The sequence below is a fragment of the Hetaerina americana genome, unplaced genomic scaffold, assembly GCF_022747635.1.
Source record: "Hetaerina americana unplaced genomic scaffold, ioHetAmer1.1.p SCAF_12, whole genome shotgun sequence".
NCBI classification, from domain to species: domain Eukaryota; kingdom Metazoa; phylum Arthropoda; class Insecta; order Odonata; family Calopterygidae; genus Hetaerina; species Hetaerina americana.
In genome coordinates, this window is record NW_027286292.1 from 27,403,194 (window position 1) to 27,422,996 (window position 19,803).

At 34.6% G+C, this 19,803-nt stretch overlaps 1 protein-coding gene across 8 annotated transcripts in view; it reads right to left on the reverse strand.

The window, feature by feature from the left end:
* Positions 1-471: 471 nt before the first annotated feature.
* The window catches only part of Cln3 (CLN3 lysosomal/endosomal transmembrane protein, battenin), a 30,981-nt gene continuing 11,649 nt past the window's right edge, over positions 472-19,803 (reverse strand). For all 8 annotated transcript variants that reach the window (XM_071582799.1, XM_071582803.1, XM_071582798.1 and 5 more), the window contains 5 exons: positions 5,798-5,941; positions 4,569-4,794; positions 4,329-4,478; positions 1,217-1,357; positions 472-1,141 (listed from right to left, as the gene is read on the reverse strand). In XM_071582799.1, the coding sequence (XP_071438900.1) occupies positions 1,013-1,141; positions 1,217-1,357; positions 4,329-4,478; positions 4,569-4,794; positions 5,798-5,941 (790 nt within the window). In that variant the 3' untranslated portion in view covers positions 472-1,012. The remainder of the gene's footprint in view (positions 1,142-1,216; positions 1,358-4,328; positions 4,479-4,568; positions 4,795-5,797; positions 5,942-19,803) is intronic.

Sequence of the window (19,803 nt, forward strand, 5' to 3'; positions counted from 1 at the left end):
ACTATATAAAAAGAGCCCAGGTCTCAATTTTGGATGTTTTGACCTAGGTCATCCAAGGACAAAAACTTTTTACTTACTGATCAAGGCCAGATGAGTATTGGGAGCCTAAGACTGAGCATCTCGATCAACTTAAGGTTTATGATATACTTAAGATTATGAGTATGACAAAGAAGAAGCCATTACATAGATTATGTACAAGTGTCTTATAACATCTAGGACTCGCACTAACTTTCATGATCATTATATCTGAACCTATTTGGGTAGTAAATCAAAGACCAAGAGAGAGACCTTGACTATCAGTGAAGCCAAAGACTACTATGGGAAATCTCATCAAAGCAAACAGAACAGTACACCAGCACATAGCAAGTACTAGAAAGGCCACGGAAACATCCCTAAAATCATAAATTGGTTCAAATATTTCCAGATCTTTACAAGTGAAGGAAGTTATCACATTTCACAAAAAAGTCAACATTTTGAGGATAAAAAGATTTAATTATAAAAACAATAAGTACGTACATGGTTTTCAGGCATATTTTACACCATTTAGCGACAACCTCCAAGCAAATTTTACATTATACATGGAGAGCAATATCACATGAAGACATGCCTTGCATCTCCATGCCACTTACCATTACAAATAAGTCACAGGTAATCACAGATTCAGTAAAATGTTACCGAGAAGTTAAAACAATTGTAAACAAATCTCTGGTAGAATAAAAGTTGAATGACTGCTTCCACCATCCACAACCATTGTATACACAACTGATTATGTTGTTCATTTTTTAACAATATGCATAACATGTATATAAAACCAGAAATAGGATCACAGATGTCAGGGTTTACACTATATTTAAATAATGAAACCGTTGTCAATTCTTATATCATTGAATGGCAGTTTTTTGCTCTTAAGTGGAAAGTAAGTACTTAACAGTAGTAAAAATAAGTACAATACAAAATATGAAGTACGTCATTAAAATGAGCAGGGCCTTTAACAATGTATACTTGACATTAGCTAGTTATATAATGGGAGTGCACAAAGAGCATTATGCACCGGAATAGCAAGTATTCCCGCAAATGCAATACCAAATGAATCAGACATACAGACCACACCAACAGAAAATTCTTTCCTATCCAGAGGTGCCTGAAATAGAAGAAAATGAGTGAGTTTCAGTTTTAAGTGCATGTTACTTTTATGCAAGGAATATGAATTACTTACCTCTTGAGAAACTCTATGAAATGTGTTAACATAAGATGCTCCGCCTAATAGACCTTCCCACAGCACAAAAGCAAGGACTATCCAAATTGATGGACAGAAGTTATACACCGCTTCCAATGTAAAAAAGATCACATTGAGGCCCTATAATTTTGAAAAATACATTATTTACTTTAACATCAATACCAATTTAAACATCAGGCATTCTATTTTATTTACTACTCAGACAATCCAAATTTAAATATCAGTGGCACAAACAATTTACAAGAACCCAAATATGTGACATTTAGTAAACAGGAGGTAAAAACTACAGCAGATGCCAACAACACAAGATAATTTTACCATGGGATCACTGTAATCATTCTTAACCTTCTTGTAGCAAACAAAGATCCTTGTCTGATTCAAAAATCACAGAAAATCATACCCCCAACACTGTTGAGCATAATATAACTTGTCATTCTAATGTATTTGAATTACATGAGTGAGAAAGGTAATATCAGTTTCATTCAATCATATTCTTTCATGATAGGTGTAAGATCCATGTAGATTATCAATGAAAATCACTCTTCTAGAAGACAATAAACAGGGTATGGCAGTTAAATCCGGACAAATGAATCTTTGGTAAAAGAGCAAATATATCTAAAAAATACAAATGAAAATCCTTTTGTATACAAGTAGTGATATTACTCAATGTGACCCCCTTCAGCTGCAATGACCGCCTATAATCTTGTCCTGAATCTATCGCACGCACTCTTCAAAACAGATCTGCCCATATTCAAGAATGCTGCTATGATAGCGGTGCATAGAGATGCAACATTAGGTGCCTCGTAACTCTTTCGACTACGCTGCAAACATAATAGTCGAGGGGGTAAAGGCCAGGCTATTCAAGGGCCAGAACTCCTTTGACCAGAACCTGCCAATGTTATCTGAGAGCCAGTTTTGGAGTTAATGACTCATATGAGCAGGTGCCTCATCCTGTTGAAAGACATATCGTCTCCCGAGGCCACAGTTACCATCCACGGTTTCACCACATTCTTCAAAATTTGTAAAAAAATTGCAAAATTCCTCTGAAATCAGCACCCGAGAGGTTTCCTCGCTGGGTTAGCAACACCTTCACCAGACTTCTCTGAAGCATTATACTTAGCCTTAATATCATAAACAGTTGATCTGGACTACCAGAAAATTCGAACTATTTCAAAATATAATGCCCAGGGCGAACACTTTCAATAATAGCGGCTCTTTGATTGTACTCCAAACTTGTACGTAACATCTCAGCCATTTTGAGGTTATGACTGTTTACAAGATGCCTATTCCATTCAAGAACGCCAATCGCAATCTCCAGTGGAACTACCATATGGCAGGAAATTCAAATTGAAATCTGTCCAAAGAAAAATGCCGCACCCCGTAGAAAACAGACCACCAATATAATACATTCCATTTGCATGAAATGATAAAGCACACAAAATCACATGAGACCACTTTTATTTAATATTTATTTTTTTGTTAGATCACTATGGCTGACTTGCTGGGGTGCCCCATTTGTTCAAAGTGAATCATGTCAGAAATATGTTCATCATTTGTCACAATTACAGGAGAAGTTTCCATGAAAAATGTTCAAAAATTAAGGGGAATACATTTGAAATGCTGACTGAACAGCAGGACATTGATTGATTTTGTACTAATTGTAATTCAAAAACATCAGAACATTGCACTGGAAACTTTGAGCAAGAGAATATACAGCTTAAACTCTTTATTGTATAATTATAAAAAGATATTAAGAAACTAAAAAAAATCTTATCTCAATATTTTCAGCCTCAGCTTTGTGGAAGTTCATTTTAATAAATGAAAAAGAAAAAATTATGTTCCAATCCACCACTTTATTTCAGGTACGACTAGTTTCGACGCTACGGCGTCATCCTCAGGTACAAAGTTTAAAGACACAATCATTGTATATATACCCTCTTCAAGAAAGGATGAGGGAGTTGTGGGAAGAGGGGGCGGGGAGGGGAGTACGGGAGTAGGTACGAAGGAATGTGAGAGAGGGTAGGAAAAACCAGGAAAAGCATTAGTGAGCGGGGGGAGCTTTTCCTGGTTTTTCCTACCCTCTCTCACATTCCTTCGTACCTACTCCCGTACTCCCCTCCCCGCCCCCTCTTCCCACAACTCCCTCATCCTTTCTTGAAGAGGGTATATATACAATGATTGTGTCTTTAAACTTTGTACCTGAGGATGACGCCGTAGCGTCGAAACTAGTCGTACCTGAAATAAAGTGGTGGATTGGAACATAATTTTTTCTTTTTCATTTATTAAAAAAAATCTTCCTTATCTGCAGCTAATAAATGTAATGGAAAAGTTCATAAGTTAAATGAGAGAATGAAAACAACATAATAAAAACAATCCTATTGGGGATTGTTAAAAACAAACAACAAAGTGTGATGGTGACAAACAATAGGTCATAATGCTTTCTGTTATCATTCCTGAGGTAAGTGCATCTTCATCATTTCATTCACCTTTACTTTTTGGGTGCAAAAAATTTGTCAACAGAAGAATGTTTTGTAATTAGCAGCTGCATACTTTTGTAAACGATGGTAAAATGAGCTGGTGATGTTAGGCAGCATACTTAACACTACCCTTTCATCTCCTATAATGGACTATGATGGGGATCCCATCACACAAACCGAAGGCCTTTTCACTACTTCATTGGTTTGAGTGTCAAAGAAGATAAAATGATCCTTGGGGGCTTCCTATGACTTGCCCCTCACGCCAAATCAAACAGCTGTCATCATGTCTTCAAAGGAATATTAAATGGAATAAATACACAAAGTGGAGTGTTAAAGCTTTCACGTTGGATTGATATTTGGTTTACCTCTGGTCGGCACTTTTTACAGTTTGATGTTAATTGACTACAAAAGTGTCCAACAGGATGTGCATTACCTAACATTTCAATAAATAAATACAACATACCTCAGTAAAAATATGCAAGGCACAACGAAATGAAAGAAATTAATTCTAGGAACCTGAATAATCAAGTCTGAACCTATAACAAGAATTAACAAATGAAAAGTACATAATACATGCAATTTTAATCTCAATGCACAGTCATAACCATAAATACCTGTAAAACTGCAAGAAGCCACAGCCACCTGAATTGAAAGCAATTTAGAGATGACCGTGAAATGAATACTCCTACTTGATAATCAACTTGTAGCCACCTATATTGTGATTGGCAATCTAACCAAATATTTGGGAAGTAGATCAACTCAAACTGAAAGATAAAAAATTTTAAAACAATATTTTTATCCAAAATGGTAAAATACTCTAAGATATCAATAGCAACAAAAAACACAGTACTTACTATTCCTTGGTTGATAAAGTATTCAAAAAAATATACTAGCACCAAAGGAACCATATACTTCAATAAGGTAGGTGCAAATTTTATCTTTTCTTTGAGTGTCAACTTTACATTTGATACAGGGGCATCTGGTTCAGATGACAAGTTTTTCATCATAGATCTCAACTCATCGTCAGTTGGAGCATTACACACACTTATCTTCCCAGGGTGTTTCAAAAGAAAGACAAACCTGGAACAACATTTTAGAAAAATGAATAAATTATCCTGTAGAATAAGGATATATTTTTTGTGTCCATTATGCCAGCTTGATTCAAAATGTTAACTACAGTTTCTACCTGTGAATATTAGTGAGGGAATAAGCAAAAGATTTAAAGTTTATTTTTCAAGTGCCTTCAATGCCATAACTTAAATCTTCATCCTGATGGCACGCTTAAGTATCCACTCCTCCCGTCTTTAACCATTGGCCAGCACAGGGAGTAGTGAATAAACCCAACTTAACTATAGTTTCTATCTAAAGGACTGCTGAATATATAAAAATGTCTTCACTCTGGTTTACACACAAACTATATACGTCCCTGTCATTCATTCCCTTCTTGTGAAAGCTACTTAGTCAAAAAAGATTTTTTGTCTTATGCCTCTAATAATTATCATCTGAATAATGCACCAAGTTCACCCTTACTTCATGAAATTTGCCATCAGGTATTATGTAATATGTAATCCTAAAAAAAATTTTAACACTACCAAGGGCTAAAAAAATTAAAGTTAGGTCATTTTACGATTTTGACTTTGACATGCAACATTGAAAAGTCAGAAAAATTTATGGTAACAGAAAATATTACATTAATGTATAAAATGTAGTAGATGCAGCCCTTCTCTCCCAGTATTTTTTTTAAAGGCAGAATTAAAATTAAAATATTATAATGTCCCAAAACCTAGTGTAGAAAAATAAGAGATGATGTAATATATAAAAGTCTACCATTTTGTCTTATATACTGTTACCATCTAAAATTTCACACAGTTTCGCCAGACTTTCTTGAGGTAAAAAGAATTATGGGAAAAAAGGCCTTCACCTTTTTATGAAAGGCCTGATGCAATGATGGTGGCTGTTTAGACCATTTGCAAAATAGACAAAGAACAAAAAATATTGTGTAATATGCCATATGTAACATTAGCTGCCAAATGATTTAATCAATGGGCTGGCTTTGTCAGCATATATATTAATAAAACCTTACACCACTGCTTCTAGGGCAGGCACAAAAAGCATAATCAGCAGTGATTCACTGGAAGACAGATGAAGGCTTCTCAATCCAGCATAAGACAGTGCACCAACAATTCCAGCACCTCCGGTGCCCGATGACCATGGTGAGACCACATTTCTAACAAAAGAGAGGAAAATATGTTACACAATCAAATGCATACAACACCACACAAAAACTGAACACCTCTATGGGTTATTCTCAAAAGACATGCTCACACCAGGTGAACACACATTCGGTTTAAGCAATGTCAACTTTAGAATAAATATAACACATGGTAGAAGTTAAATATATCTTCCAGGTGTTTTTAATTATCAATGACTAACATAGACAATATTTAATTGATTGAAAATAAAATGCATATTAAGAGAAGTGACGCAATCAATGACATCAGCTCTCATAAACATAGAAGCCAAAAGAGACTAATAAAAAAATCACCAATGAGCTGCACATATCATAATAAAAAGACTGGCAATTGAATATCCCTCCATTTTTGGCAAAAAAACAAAGAGTCCTTACACCACAAGCCTCCAATGTTATATACAAAATTGCAATTTTCAAATATTAGAAGTAGTTAGCTCAGTACCAGAATAGCCAAATATTTAGACTCAATCCCACAAGTTCTAAAATGCCCTCATGCATTTGACAAACGGCATTGATCCACAAAGAACCCTTGTATTATAAGAACTTAGCAAGCACACCTTTTCAAGGATTTTTTTAAATGTTTAATAAGCAAACACTGAGTTTTGGAATTTTCCATTGCTGCATTAAACTTTTACAAAGTAACACTTGAAGCAAAGCTGTGGGTATATCCACTCTTCAGGTAGCATACCAGACTTATTTATCACAAATTCTTCAGAGAATATATGAGTATTATTGATGAGCTCTAGAGCAATCAAACAGGATAGGCATGCTGACTAATGTTAAACTGAAGGAATGGAGTCCACCCTAGAGTTTTTCTCCTAATACTTCATAAGCTTTTACATAAAATTAATTTCTGAGTTGCCTGCATTTTAATCATGTTTTATAATACTGTAACATTAGGAGCTTACATGTCAATAGAATACATCAGCAAATTGACTAATTTATAACCACAAAATATTTTATTGAACCCTTACTCTGAGACTAGACTGAGACCCTAGATGAGATTGCAAATAAATTAGAAAATCTCTATGAAATCAGAGGATTATTAATTTAAAAGTATTGAGAGTAAAAGTAATGTTAAGTCTTTGATGAAAAAGTTTTTCTACTATGAAGTATGTCTCACTGAGAAAATAGAAGACCTTTGTGTAGTAGGCTATACACATTTACATGTAAAATTGTATGAATTTACTTGGAAAATTACCCAAAAACATTCTGAAGCACTCTGAAAAGATACAAAGAATACAAGTGATGTAATAGGAGACTCAGGAAAACAGGAAAGCTCTTTCAGTGCTTAATTAAAGTGGTAAATTTAATTCTCCTTTTATCAGTTCAAGATGAGTCTCCAAGAATGGAATGATTGAATCCTAAGAAAGCAATAAAAGAAAAGATTTATTTTTAAGCACTACAAACTAATATTTAACTGGTTGAAGGAATCTTCAAAAGCCATAAGCTTTTACGTACACATCATTCAGAATTAAAAACTGAACTGTGGATTCCTCATGTGATAAATTTTTTATGGGACCAAATGTTCTGTACCTTAAATTTTTAATTTCAGAAAATTGGTCCACATACAGCAATAATGCAAATTTATAGAACATATGATGTACAATAGATGACACAAACACACAAAAATCAATGAAAAAGTTAACAAAATATAAGAACAGAACACTAACAATTTAAAGAGAGAGCTGGGTTGTAAATTTGTTAGAAGAAAGCAAACACAGAAAGTTCTCAGGAAGTGAATCCAGTGAAGAGTCCAGGACAAGGGAATAGTTTAATTAGCAATGAACAGGTGTGGCATATGGAGCAATGAATCCATACAGGTAAGCCATGTTGGTACTCAGAAATGCATAAGCAAAAGCAATTCAGAACAGTCAGTAAGAGAGTTAACATAACTAAAATTGAATCTGTATTCACATTTAAGCATATGATTGAAGAGATTAATAGTATTTTTCCAAACAACAGACAGAAAATGCCTGCCTTTATCACAAATTTCAATCATATCACCATTTTGAGTCAGTAATAAGGAATGGTTTTATGTGAATTACATCATTGAAAGTACTTTCTAAAAAAATTCCCAAATATATCGTAAATGTATACAATGTTATCTTCATAACATGTTTCATCTCATACGTGCCGCTACTGTAAAACTAAATGTGTTGGGCTAATTGGGATGTCGCCCCTCTGCTAATACATAAATTAGATCTCTCCAGACAAACTTGGTGTGAACAGGCATTCTCCTGAAGTAGTACGAGAGTTTTGTAAAGGTATATAAATTTGTTGCTTTTAATACAAAGTTTGATTATACCAATATAATAACGGAAAAGAAGTATCTCATAAAAATTTTTCAGATATTAACCTCATGGGACCTTAAGTGAGACGTTTGCCACAGTGCATTTCATTTAAACTTGCGTTGGTGAATAATGATTCATCAAGCAGCTTGAAGGTAATTTGGTCCACTGATATTGATATAAATAGCAACTTCTAACCATAAAAATCAATGCTTTATATGCATTGGTGCGTCTTATGGGCCGGGGTATACAGTAAATTACAAAATTAAGAAACAATAAATCAGATAATAAAGTACATTTTATGAAGCTTTGTTTTACGCCCATGATGAAAACCCCTTAAACGTGCGTAAGCATTAAGTGCAAGAATGTAAAAATTGGGATCAGCTGTACTTGTATTGACACTTGTCAGGTTAATTTATATGTTTTTAAATAAAGATAGGACTTCAGTGTATTCCAACATAAAAAGGGTGTACATAGATGGAAAATGACAGCTACTGCTTTCTAATTCATTTCTTTCACATGTTGTCAATATTCCATGAGATTTCTCTGGCCAATTATTTTTTAAGATTATATTTTTTCATACAATGAGACTTTATTTCATGAACTCATATGCCAACCTGGTAATGATTTCTGATTTCATAAGATCCATTAGTGGAAACAATTTTAACTCTTTGAGTCTGATCTTCCCAATGGTGACTTCAAAATAACCAGCCATTGAATTGCTAACTCCAGCCACCTTGGAGCCTCATATGTAATCCTAGTCATCTCTCAGATTAGATCTAATGTGAAATTCTCACACTCTCCAGAAATATGTGAACATGAAGGATAATGAATGGAGATATGATACTTATACTGATAAGATATTGCACCTCAGAATGATAATCAATGGAAAAATGTTTGAGTAGATAAAGATATTCTAAAAGAAAACTTCAAGAAAATGAATGCAAGAAAAAAAATGAAAGTATAATTTGGCATTAGTTACATTCCATTTTTCTGAAATTACATGAATGGAAAAGGTAGGAAGAAACTAAACTGAAAACTATGACATCACAGTTATACTGTACTACCGTTCAAACTATTCAGCCTATTTCTTCAGTGTATTATACTTTTATATTACCTACTGTAGCACTTAAACCTTCAACATTATTTATATCATTACTTTAGTTTTCTACTTCAGATCAGCCTAAAATGACGAGGAATTAGGTTTAATGAAATCTTTTCTACCTCTTATCTCAACTGCATGCAATATTGATCTACAATTACTGCCATCTTTGTATTTAACCCAGCAAGACCTAAAGGAATTTGGAAAATTATAAAACAGCTTAGAGTGCACTAGCACTTTTTGAGAGGCAGTGTGCATGCAAATGCATATAGAGTAATTGTTAACTTCTTTTATCTTCCTGTTTACCCAGAATTTGCTATTTCTGCCACACCAGCAAATATCTGAAAACAGGTGAAAATGAGAGAAGAGCGAGGGACAAATATTAACTACTTCATAGCATAAACTAAGAGGTTGCCCTGACACCAAGCATTTCAAATTTGGTGCAAACATACAAGATAGCAACAGATAAAGACAATGACTCAGCCATTAGTTAAATTACACATACTAATGAACACTTGATAACAAAAATTAAAAATGTTTCACGAACATCAACCCTCTTGATACAGAAATCAAGTCACCTTACATTTGAAGCAACCATATCCAGAGTGAAAACAAGGAATTTATCATTAAACATCAAGTCTTCAAAAGACATTTCAATTTCTTAAATATCATAATGAAATTATAAAATATTTAACATGTTAGGAAACTCAACAATTCTGTAACACATTCCAAGATGATCAGATCAACCATGAAGTATATCCAAATGCTATTAAATCAAAAGTACAAAATTCTCATTCTCAATATCAAAGAAAAAGTTACCGCATACATAAAAAAATTAATGTTTCCAGAAAAAATGATTCCCCTGGCAGATCCTGCTGGATGCCAGGCTCTTCATGAGTCATTAAAAACATTAAGGAGCAGTGATACAATTTGAAACAAACTTCTCAAGATAAGTTTAAAAATTGCACTTGTTTAGTGATTGATTCAATACATACATACACAAAGAGCTTTCCTCGGATTAGTTTTTGCCTCCATGTCATTAACACTGCTTAGTTTTACACAAGCTTCTTTCATCATGGAAAACGCACCATTTTATACTTATGCTTTGACCAACCTTAAGGGCAATGGTACCTCACTGGAGATCTGTACTTCCTAGCCACTTAGCCCCTGCTACAATAAGTGGCATTTGAAGGCCAGCCTCAATGGGGCACAAGGGCCCCATTTAATCTGGTACTCAGAGTAGTCGCATGGCCCTGATCAAAGACATTCAACAGTGAAATATTTTTTGTCACATAACTCAAATGAGTCATTTACTTTCTACAGGAAAACAGAAATTAATAAAACTACTAAAATGAACTCACTAAATCTGTGAATCATAACATTACTTTTTTACTTCATCATTAATAAGTTTATCCAAAAGCTTACAGCTATAAGACAGTAGATAAAAAAGTTATACCCATAATATATTAAATAGGCACTGAAGAACACTTATAGAGAATCTTTGGCTTGAAATAACAAAGCCATATGTATATGAAAAGAAACATAGAACATTACCAGAACAAACATAAATATATTAAATTCCTTACATTAAGGGAATCCTTACTTAAAGATTTTCCAAGAATCATTATTATTAATTATCAACTTTAGTGAATCCTTGAATGGAGATGGGTTAAATTGTATGAAAGTCTGCTTTGCCCTGCAAAAAAACTTGAATTGAGGGCAAGCCTTAAAAATGGGGTCCGTTGACTTTAGGCTGCATTTATTAGGAACAAATACCACATAACACAATTTATACATGACTTAATTGGCAGGGTCATACAGTAACAAGAGCAGACAGAAAAGAGATGAAAACCAAGAAAATTAAAGTATCTTCAAAAAATTCCCACATAAGAAGCCAAAAGAGGAAACCAGATGATACACATACTTTACTCATTATTGTATACTTTTAGTAAATATGAAACCAAATTGGAAACCTAGTTAGTTAGATGAATGTATAGTTACCCATGCAAATTTGTCTTAAAAACCAACAGTTTTAACTCTCCACCAGAGGATCCTGGAAGATACATTTTTGGCAATCAATTGCCACTCACACGCTGAATTCCACCCAAGGGATCATTTTCTCTTAACTACCAGTAACCAGCATTATAAACATCGATAACTCATTAAAATACCTGAGATGCATCCAGAGATCTTTTATTGATAGATACTTACAGTAGTTAATTATTTGCAAACTACACATACTTCCATTAGCTCAAGTTAACATGAGTGTGTGGTCATCAAAATTGTTAAACTTCAGGGAAAATAGTTTTTGCAGTGAAAGAAACCTGCATGTAACTAACACCAACTGTTATCAACATCTAACCTCTCACAGGTCTGAAGATAGAGTATTTGTTACCAGCTCACTTTTAAAAGATTACAGACAACAGATTTGAAGAAAAACATTAATGATGTCATTATGTATTAATTAATCAATGAAATCAAGGAAAATGAGGATAATGATGGGTTGGTTCCATATTTTACACTTCTGATCCTATTCCGTTAAAATTCTAAACCAAAATTAAATCAATATATTATATTATTCATTCTTGACTACACAAGTAGGCATTTAAATGTTCAATTGAATGAGGGCAACTGGCACAATAGCATGACAAGCGGTTACTCTATCCACTTAATAAGAAACTAATAACACTTATGAAACTTAGCATTAAGGCCATTCAAACTCCCATGTGTACATAGTTCATTATCAAGGGAAATGTTCCTCTCCAATACAGCCAATCATACCTTTACACTTAATAAAATATGTATGCTGAAAAATAACAATTAAACTGTAAATGCAAGGAGCTGGAAAAAATCAGAAATGTGCTATATTTCTAAATAATTTAGTTTTGTATTATTAATAATGAACTAAAAGTATAATTAGATTTTTTATGGATACAGATACTAATTACTGTGACACTTTCTAAGTCCTACTTAACATGACCATAAACACCATAGAATTCAATACCACAATGAACCATTCCTTAACTTCACTCTACTCCCTACTTCCATTCTTTTCAACATGCCCAGTCATTTCCTTCCTCATCCCCAACTTTCTCCCTTCTAGATGAGGGTGAAAAAAACTAACTTAAACAAACAAACAATAAATATTCAATATTTCACGACCATGGTTTCAATGCTGCACATCATCATCAGGTACCATGCATCAACATTTTTTCAGCTCATATAGTCTGGCTCTAAGAACTCAATTCTGCGGACTGCAACACCATCTCTTCTGGACAGACAGGGGGGACATTCGATATTAGGATCAAAAAACACCATTTGTGCTTCACAAAGAAAGACAACAGATACCAATTCGCCACCTCTTTGATAAAAATCACACCATTAACTTCACAGCAGACATTCTTCACACTGAAATGACAGGACGCAGGTTGAATGCTTTGGAGGAGTTGGAAATTTGGCAATCCCTTCAATCTGACAGGTTTGAGGTGGTCAATGAAACATTATACCTATCCCGTTCCCCCTCCTAAAATTCTTAAAAGACTCCAATATCTTTCCGCATCAACCCCACCCCCACCAAGGCAGTGATGATCATCAACCATTCCTTAATAAAGGTCAAACCATTGTAGACGAGCACCTCCCTTAATTAAATGCAGAACACAATGTGTTTGTTATTTTTTCCACCGCTATTTCTAAGAACAGTGGTGTGTTACATTGTGTTCTTCATTTAATGATCATTTATAATAAAAACTTTCACAAATTTGAGCCAATAACCTTCCGATATATATCCTCTCCCTCCCCTAGACCACTAATAGGTTGCTGCACCTAAACTCAACTTACCCCTCTCTCTTACTCCCCCTACCTTACTCCCCTCTTGGAGCCAGACTATATGAGCTGAAAAAATGTTGATGCATGTTACCTGATGATGATGCCCAGCATCAAAACCATGGTCATGAAATATTAAATTTTTACTGTGGAAGGGTAAAATTGTTTTTTACCCTCATCATTTAGGAATTCCACAAAGTTAAACCTGAAACTGTTATGTTTCTCCATTCTATCACAATCTTTAACATACCATTTCCCTTCAATATACTTTCAACGACCTTCTCCCCAATAATTTAGTATTTTTTCCTGGAACATCTTCAAAAGCTACCTTAAATGCAGCAGTATGTTCAAAATTTTCGGCACACCCCAAGAACAGGGCCCAAAACAGTTATGATCGCCAAGAAAAGACAAAGTGACATACCAAACAGCAGTTATCAACCCAAAGGTCAGTTTGTTAGGTAAGAGTAGAGTTTACCCCATACTAAGCCCAAAGGCATTAGAAACTCACGTATCAGGTTAGAGGGGCCACTTTCTTTCCCTGTTTCACCTACGGTTTTGCAGAAGGAATTGATACTCGAAAATCATACGGCTTGTGTAACGCTGAGTGTGCTCAGAGGCATACCCAAAAATCAAACCAGTGACTATAGCATAGCATAGATAAAAACACTACTAGCAAAACTACTACCATACTACTCATTAAGCATTTGCACCTTGAGCAAAAGTGTTATGGCCAAGAGCAGATTAAAATGCAAATAACAATGATTTGAGCATTCATTTCTTAACACACATAAAGATATAAAGGATACTGATTATTGATTATGATCCACAAGCCAGATCAAAAGATAAAAGTGATGCACAACTGAAAGAAAGAGCCAAATACATAAGTGGGCAAATATGAGCCTCACTCTTTCTAGTTACTTTTCCAATACCAACCAGCAGACATGGAAATGACAGGACTGAAGGAATCAAATGACACCTTTTTTTGCCTTTGATTCACCAGAGGCAGGGACTGTGCAATAACCAAACACTAACTCCAGTCAAGTACAGGAGGCATTTTGCAGGGTTTTCACTCCATAGTATCCCCACTCTTAGATGCAGCAATGTGTTGAGCCCCATTCAGCAGTGCATGCACATTGGTTGTAAGGACCGCAAAGCCACTCTCCCTCTTTTCTGTTTTATGGTAATTAAGACTTGAGTGGCAATTAAACTTGCATTTTTTTTATTTATTTCTAAAGAACTTGAAGTGAACTTTCCTCTCACTGATTCCTTATCCTCCTGCCACAGTACCCTTTTTTGCTACTAGTTTAAACTGCTATTCAGAAATGCCCTCATGCGGAATTAAGAGGCCATACTGAATGAGAAACCTGTTCTGTTTTAAGCTACACCTATCTGGCCTATTTCATAACTTTGTTGTTTCCATGGAAAATATACTCAACTTAACCATTTCAGCAAAATTTGGGACTGTTCTTAAGGCTGGACTACATTTGCTGGGCCCAATTATCTTCTTAAGAAACAATTTCCAAAATATAGTTCAAAGTGAATTTTGAATTATGCAGGCAAACTACTTCTGATAAAATTATGATATCCTTAGAGCGATAAGTTATGGGAATTTCTCCATGAATTGACATGGCTAAGCTTGAAAACCAGAGCAGCTTTCTAGAATGATGCATGAAATTCAACTGAAATGCAGTGATTCTGCTCTTACCATTTTTACTCATTTAATTTATCCTGCATACGCTTCTAAACAGTGATTTGTTAGTCCGAGCTACTGAATATAATTTATTTCTACAGAATTAAATTTTAAAGTATAAAAACATTGTTCTCCTTAATGATATGCTCAAGATTACTTTTTTTGCACAACTATTCCAAAAACTACTAAATAGGACAAATTTTCTGGTCATGAATCAAAATTGGTAAAATATAATGGCAACAAAATTAAATTAAGTGTGAAACGATGTATAATATTGTGTAAACCACTGTGTAAATGACTCATGCAAGAATGCGTGAGCAATCAACAATGTATTAGACTAACCCAGAATACAAGTCTCATAGGGCATGGGAGTGGCAACGTGAACTTATTTTAAATCTCATCGGTGAGTCAGACAACAAAAGAATTGTGACTTGGCCATTTGTTCATACTTCAATGCAGTTCCACACACAAATTACTAATTCATGGATTTAAAATAAATAAATGATAGTAGTGACATTGATCCAATTTAACTAATATTTGTTCCTGAATTGTATAATTTGGGAGAAAATAATGTGAGATAGCACAATTTTGCTGTATAAAGCTGTACAATATCGGTATATTCCATTATTTTGGAAAAATGCACAACTTACATCAACAGCATAATTACACAATGATGTTGTCTCTCAAAATTTAAATGTGAACATACTCAAGGTCTGAAGGGATTAATAAGAAGAAATAATTATAAATGTTCAAATTGAAAATTCATGACAGCATCTGCAGCTGTTGCTTCCCCTGGATGCTGCAAACTTCCAATGAACACACACCCTCAGCCTCATTTTTCGCTAACATTTTGGCTGGCTCTGCCGAAGGTTCATGTGGTTTATCAACTTGTATTTTGGGGTGACGATGTGTTGTGTTTGGGCTAGCAAACGTGCTTTTTTTGTTTTTAACTATCAGGGTCTTTAGCAAGACCAAGTGAAATTCCTGGCCTTTAATCAGAGTGCTTGGGCCAAGTCCTGATTATTTTAAATGCAACCCAAGACTTCTCCTAGTGATTAAATAAATTGCCAGCCAAGTTAGTGAAGTGGGAAATGTGCTCGCCTTTGGCAAGGTATGACTCAAACCCAAAGGTCATGGGTTCGAGTCCTACCTTGCCAAAGGTCATCTGTCTTGCTTTGGCCATGAAGTTAGGCAACTCGGCCCCTGGGAAATCTAATTACATGTCAAAGGCTTATTGAGATTCTTCAGGGCACATGGAGTAACAGAGGTATCCAGGAAGCAAAAAAATGATGTACCTTTCATAAAAAACTTCATTTTTGTAATTCCAGCATAAATAAGTTTCTTATCAATATGACTAACATGGTGAGCTAATCTTTTACCCAAAATACTGTTCCAATAAACAGATACAGACAATTATATGCATATTTTGCGTTCTTATATAACTTATGCAATCCAACCTTATTCTACCAATTATGAAAAAATTGCATTATTAGTAATTTACTCTATCCTGTTATTAGCTTGCAAATAAAATAGGGAAATTACCCGATTAGTACATATTGTTATTCTGACCCAGTGAATAAGTTGTATTGGTGACTTAACTACCATTAATGTTACTTCTATTAAGGACATTAGGGCTATGCACTGCCCAAGCAAGAACAACACAGAAGCCCCTGTGTATATACATATATACATCACATAGCACGCAAACCACCTGTACTATCACAAAAACAGTTCAGGAGGTTTATTTGAAAATTTCAAAGTAAAGAAATTGTCATGACTTGCTTCTTAAAAGGAAAAAGACATAAATCATAGTCCTCATAGTGCTCTTGGATCCCTGTTTTGCTCCAAACAGTTTTACTGCTCAGAGTGCCCATTTTAAAAGCAATGAATACAAAGAATTGGGAGACTGAGAGAGAGTTTTTCTTTGGAGTTTAAGCAATAGAATCCCATAACAACTTGATTGAGTTTACTCAAAGCAAATATATACTTTGTCCCCGAATTCCCAGCGGGTTGAGATATTCCTGGTTTACCCTGGCTACTATCAAATTCCCATCATATCTTTGGTTTTTCCAATTTTCCTGGTTGCTAGACACTCAGATTACTTGTTCTCCCTTTACATTCTTTTGATTAAAAAGACACTTCCCCACACAAAAGCACAATGCAAAGACAAAAGACAATAAAAATGCATTGGAAATATTGCCGTATAATACCAAAACCTTAGGCCTTATCTGGGGATAAGTTTCTCAAGATGAGCCATTAGAAGAAAAAGTACATAAAATTAAATTAGTGACTGAATAATCAGGGATAATCTACTTTCTAGGTAAGAAATCATTAACGGTGACAAGGCACGAAGGGTAAACATAAATACATAAAGGGAAGACAAGGAATCATTGAACATTAAAATTAAAACTCTTCCAATTAACTTTCATAAATAAGCACTACTAATATTTGCACTTTTGCCCTCACTTTTTCCAACTGCAATGATTAAAATGGTTGATATTTACAGTAAGATATTTGTCACCCATGAAACATTTTATTATGGTAACTGAAAATAGGTGTCAATCCAGGTATTACTAACATTTTGGTAAAAATCTAATAATTTATACATATATATATATATATATTAATATATATATATATTAATATATATATATATATATATATATTAATATATATATTTATATATTAATATATATATATATATATATATATATATATATATATATATATATATATATATATATATATATATATATATATATATATATATATATATATATATATATATATATATATATATATATATATATCTTCATCTCTGAGTACTTTCTTCCTCCCTTCATCCCGTCCAACATCCCTATTCTGTTCCTTCCCTTTCCTCGTTTGCCTAACATTCTCCCCTCAATTACAGTCTTCAACATCCTGCTGCCAGTCAATACCCCCTTCATCAACTTTTCCTGCCTCCATAGGATTTCTCCCAACAAACTCCTCTCTTCGCCCACCATACCAAGTACTTCCTCATTTGTTTTCTTCTCTGTCCATTTCACCTTCTCCACACCCACATTTCAAAAGCCTCCAGTCTACATCTATCCTCCCGCTTCAATGACCACGTTTCCGCGCCGTACATAGCTACGCTCCACATCAAAGTTTTTATGAGTCTTTTCTTAACATCCTTACTTAACGTCCCTGTCATCAACTCCCTCCTCATTCTGAAAGCCTCTTTGCCCAGCGCAATTCTTCTCGTTACGTCCCTACTACTTTGACCGTGTTGGTCCAAAAGACTACCGAGATACGTAAACTGTTCTACCTGCTCTAGTTTTTGCCCTCCTAATTTAATGTTTAGCTTAGCCTTTTTCTTTCTAGAAAATCGCATAACCTTTGTTTTATTAATATTGATTCTCATCCCATACCTGTCGCACTGAATTTCCAACTCACTCAGCAATGCTTGCAACCCCTTGGCTGACTGACAAACTAAAGCTTGGTCATCAGCAAACCTAACTGATTTTACGAATTCCCCGCCCACTTTCATTCCTACCTCCAGTTCTTCCCATGCCTCTTTGATCATTTCACCTGCATACAGGTTGAACAGGTGATAATGGGCAACCCTGCCTTACACCTCTTCCTGACACTGCCCATCTGGACTCCCCATTCCCCACCCGCACCTGAGCAGTCTGAGACACATACAGGTGGCGGATTAGCCTCCTTTCCCTCCAATCTATTCCTATTTTCTGCAGAATACTCATTAGTTTTTCCCAATTCACTCTATCAAACGCTTTTTCGAAATCTACGAAACAGGCAAATACCTCCTGGTTGTGTTCTATATTCCTCTCGATTAACAATCTCATTACTGCAATAGCATCACGCTTACCTCTCCCTTTCCTAAACCCAAACTGATCATCCACGAAGTAATCATTTGCCCTACTCTCTATCCTTTGTTTATGATCCTGAGAACAACTTTAGCTGCGTGGAATATCAAACTTATTGCCTTGTAGTCCTCACATGATGTAGCCTTTACCTTTTTCGGAATAGGAACTAAAACTGATCTCACAAAGTCTTCCGGCCAGATTCCCTTATATTTCCCTATAGATTCCCCTATAGCTTCTTCCTCCCACATTCTCCTAAACATTTCAATAGTTCCGTGGGAATGTTATCCACCCCCATGGCCTTATTTAGTTTCATCTCCCTTAATGGCCTTTCTATCTCATCGTCTATTGTGCCTGGACCTAAGCTATCTTCCTCTACGTCATATTCTTTTTCAATGTCTAACTTTGCTGGTCAAAGTTCTTTACTATACAGTTCTTCTATATACTCCTTCCACCTCTCTTGGATCTTTCCCACGTCAACTATTACCTTACCAGCCTTATCTCTAACTGTTAGTATAGATCTCCCTTTCTTACTTCCCAATAAAGATTTAACTTTGCTGTACAGCGCCCCGATTTCACCGTTCCTCTGCAGACTTTCCATATCCTTGCACTGCACCTTCCACCATGCTTCTTTTGCTTTATTTGTTACCCGCCTCAATTTATTGTTTAATTCTTTGTACTTCATATATATATAATATATATATATATAATATATATATAATATGTATATAATATATATATATAATATGTATATAATATATATATATATATATATATTATATATATATATATATCGATTATACGGAAACACTCACACGAGCAGCACAATAGAACACAAATAGAAAAGCAACATTTAAAAGGATACTCACACGGTAAATTGTTCGAGCTTTCGGCCTTCTCAGAGATTGAGTCAAGTAAGAGTCTTACTTGAAGAAGAAGATTTTTGTGGAACTATTATCGAAAATTTAGCAATACAAAGTGTAGAAGTGGTCCAAGAAATTTGAATTATATCTAATTTTTTAATGCAAATTTTGTTATTTGGATGTGTTAATCACGTTTGTTTACAATCT